The sequence below is a fragment of the Silene latifolia genome, chromosome Y, assembly GCF_048544455.1.
Source record: "Silene latifolia isolate original U9 population chromosome Y, ASM4854445v1, whole genome shotgun sequence".
Classification (NCBI taxonomy): domain Eukaryota; kingdom Viridiplantae; phylum Streptophyta; class Magnoliopsida; order Caryophyllales; family Caryophyllaceae; genus Silene; species Silene latifolia.
The window spans coordinates 237,363,818-237,367,810 of record NC_133538.1 but is presented as its reverse complement, the minus strand read 5'-3'; the positions used below and the strand labels follow the sequence as shown (position 1 = coordinate 237,367,810).

The 3,993-nt window shown below is 36.9% G+C and overlaps 1 protein-coding gene across 1 annotated transcript; it reads left to right on the top strand.

Moving 5' to 3' along the window:
• The first annotated feature begins 1,168 nt into the window (after positions 1-1,168).
• LOC141630305 (uncharacterized) lies at positions 1,169-1,750 on the top strand. Its single transcript, XM_074443145.1, has 2 exons — positions 1,169-1,449; positions 1,561-1,750. Exons 1-2 carry the CDS (start codon positions 1,169-1,171, stop codon positions 1,748-1,750), a joined length of 471 nt encoding a protein of 156 aa, XP_074299246.1.
• The last annotated feature ends 2,243 nt before the right edge of the window (positions 1,751-3,993 follow it).

The window sequence follows — 3,993 nt, the reverse complement described above, 5'->3', positions numbered from 1 at the left end:
AGAGACTTAATTAGGTTTAGTATCTTTAATCATTCAGTTATTATTCATTAATTTCAGAACTCTTTTATCATTCAGTTTTAACGCTTGTTCGACGCTTGCTTTCATTTTCCGGATCTTCAACTGTGTAATTCCTTACTCTCTTTAATGCATAGTCTTAATTTCTTTTGCAACATTTAATTTCTTGTCTCTTAATCGTTGTTAGAATATTAGAATTATTATTTGGTTTATGCAATTTTCATTAGTTCATCTTAATACCATGATTAAAATTGTTTTATATATCATTATGAGTAGCTAATTTCCTTATTGCTGGGCTTAGGGGAGCCATGATAGTAAAATAATGATGCTTTAATTAGTTGACAAGGTTTTCATGTGACAATTATTTTATAGCAATATACAGTGATTACTTGGTTGAGTGCACGCGGCTATATTATTAATTGGTTAAGTTCAGACCTAGATCGGAAGATTAGAATGAATAGACCTGTTATAAACAATAGACTACCCAAATGAGAGCGGAAGCTATTTAGGAAGAATCTAGGGCAGATAGCGGACCGGAAGGACCTTTCCTCTACCCTTCTCACATCAGACCGACTGACCTTACCTTTTACTGATTTGCGTAATATCATGGCGAACCGACATCGTGGCATTTCTCTCTCTATTTGAACACACTCTATTACCTTTCTTGCTAGTTTTGATTATTGTTTCTCTTATGCCTTTAAATTCAGTTCGTTAGTTTAGTTTAAACAAAACAATCAACCCCCCCCCCCCCAAATTTGTGACCGTAGATAGGCTATATAACAAGTAGATAGTGACCGCCTCCCTGTGGATACGATACCCTGCTTACCTCTACTGCATAAGTTTAGGCCGGTTAGGTTTATTTTTGATAGGTTGCGACAGTAGTGTCAAGTTACATGGAATTCCAAAGGATATTGTTTCTGACCATGATTCATGGTTTATTTCTAAGTGCTGGCAAGAATTGCAAGAGTGTATGGGTACGACTTTGAAAATGAGTATTGCATTTCATCCGGCTACAAATGGACAGACGGAGAGAACTATTTAGACTTTGGAGGACATATTGAGAGCGTGTGTATTGGAGTTTGGAGGATCATGGGAAGAGAGGTTGGACTTAATAGAATTTTCTTATAATAATAGTTATCATGCTAGTATTGGTATGGCACCTTTTGAAGTTTTGTATGGGAGGAATTATAGGAGTCCAGTTTGTTGGTACGATGTCACTGATGCCGTGATACTGGGTCCGGAGTTGATTCAGCAGATGGTTGAGCAAGTACATGTAGTTGGACAAAAGATGAGAGCTGCACAAGATCGGCAAAAGAGTTATGCAGACTTGAAAAGGAGTGAGATTGAGTTTGCTATAGGAGACAAAGTGTTATTGAAAGTATCACCAATGAAGGGAGTGATGCGGTTTGGAAAGAGAAGGAATCTTAGCCAGAAGTACATTGGACCTTATCAGATTTTAGATAGAATTTGTGAAGTGGCATATCGTCTTGCACTTCCACCAGCCTTGGCAAGAGTTCATAATGTTTTTCATGTTTCACAGTTAAGGAAGTATGTGAGTGATCCTACTCATGTGTTAGAAGCTGAGTCAGTTGAGATGGATGAGAATTTGTCTTATGAGGATGTAGCTAAGAAGATTTTAGACAGAAAAGTAAGGAAGACTAGAAATAATGAGGTTGCTTTGGCAAAACTTTTATGGACTAATCATAATTGTTGGGCCCAGAATTACCCTGCCTGATCAGACAATAATCAGGCAATGTCCAGAGCTGAGCCTGAACAGAAGGCACTCAGTATAAGGCGTCCAAACAGCTAAGCAAGTACCAACCAGGAGGAAAAGACAGGTCAGCCATTGTTTAAGCCATGCCTGAAGGGGCATTTCACCAAGCCACATGATAAGCACAACCTGCAGGCGTCATGCAATATCTAAAGCTCATAAAAGAAGTTCCTATTTGCACGGAAGACTTGTTCAACAATACTCACAACAGCTTGATGTGGTCAACCTAGCAGAAATAAAGGCAGCCAACTCTCAAGTCAACAAAACTACTCCCGGGTAAATAGGGCACAGAGCCTATTTACCAGGAAACCCTAAACCAGCCTCAAAGGACCGTTGCAAGGCCACTATAAATAGCAAATAAGAAGAAAAGAGAAGACACTTGCTTACTTACTCATTCAATTGTTCTTTTACTCTTATACTTGTAATCAAAACAGTACTTAGCATTATTATTAAGCTGATACACTCTATTCTTCGCCTGACATACAAATTCTTTGTCACGATACCTAAAATCATAGTGATAATCCCTCATGGCTTGGTGCCCGCGGTTTTTCCCTTATTCCCAAGGTTTTTCCACGTATAAATCCTTGTGTCTCACTTTCTTATTTATTCTTTATTCAGTTTGTTGTACTGGTCAGGTTACTTGTTTTCAGTTAGATTGCCCTGCAATTTCATCCCTGGCAGGACATTATCCTAGTGAGAATTCCTGCTAAAACAATAATATAGAAGAAGCTACATAGGAGGTTGAAGATGAGATAAAGAAGAAGTATCCTCTTTTGTTTGCGTAAGGTATGTTAGTTACAAGGAGGTAACCTTTTTTTTTGGGTAGAATATAACACCGAGTTAATTTGTGGTCATTTTTGATAGTAATTTAACCTCGTGTGTGTTCGTTCGTCATTTAAATGGTTGGTTGACTGGTAATGAGTGGTGAACTTCGTGACGAAGTTCTTTTTAAAGAGGGAAGACTGTAATACTCCGTATTTTAATTAATAATTTATATTTATATTTATGTGAGTTGTCGTAAATAAATAATAAATTGTTGTCATAAAAGAAAAGAAGTAAAATAAAATAAGCAAATAAGACGGTATAGGAGACCATGTAAGCACACGGTTTGGACCGTGTATGTGGATCGTGTGGTACCACGGTGGGAACAAGTTGAAGGAAGGTAGTATTTGGTTTGGGTGTTACCTATGCTCTAAGATATTTTCATTATTTTAATATTAAAAGGACTTCCCTAGAACCTTCCAAGTTCTCCTATCAATTTATATAAATACCAACCCTATGCCTCACCATCATAATTATTCTTCTTCATAAACTCAATACAAATTGTGAGGAGAGTTTTTGTGAGACAACTTTAAGACGGAGTTTTCAACTTGCGCTAATTAAATTGTGGTAAGTTATCTAATTACCTAATATCATTTTTTTACGTATTGACTAAAGACCAAAATTGGCCGTTGACCAGGCCGTGGCTGATTGACTGGCGGGTTGACCACTGTCAGTTGGTCGTGTGATTGGGAGTGTGTTTGTGTCGATTTTGCGGGATTGTTTTGGTTCGTTAACATCTTAAATTCATTAATAAGATTAGTTAATAATTATACATAATTCAATTATTGTTTAGGTGGTGAAATTGTTGAAGAAGCTTTTTGATATTTGATTATTTTAGAAGATTTGCTAAAATGTAGGTTAACTACTCAACTATACTATATTGGTAATTGGAGAATTGTTGAAAGATGGTTTATTGCTGTAAATGTTGTCCTGAGCATATCGTCGTAATTGTTGTCTTGAGCATATTGTTATCATTGTTGTCTTATGATCATATTATTATCTTGTTGGTTGGTTCTCTGTTGTTGGTTGGTTTTGTGAAAGAGATTGGCATTGAGATTGGTATTGCTATTGAGATTAATTGGTCGGTCCGGCACGGAGATGTGAAAGTGTCATGGTCCTGTACGAATTACGGTTGGCCAGGCCCGATGGAGTTGGGAGTGGCCGTGGACCTGAGCAGTATACTGTGTGGTGTCGTGTGTGGCATGATCGGTTGGTGCGTGTGATGGGTTTCACGGTTGAGTCGTGCGTGTGTGGGACGGTCTTGGTTTGGATCGTTAATTTTTGTTGCAGGCTGTCCTATTATTATATTATTATTATTATTATTATTATTATTATTATTATTATTATTATTATTATTATTATTATTATTATTATTATTATTATTA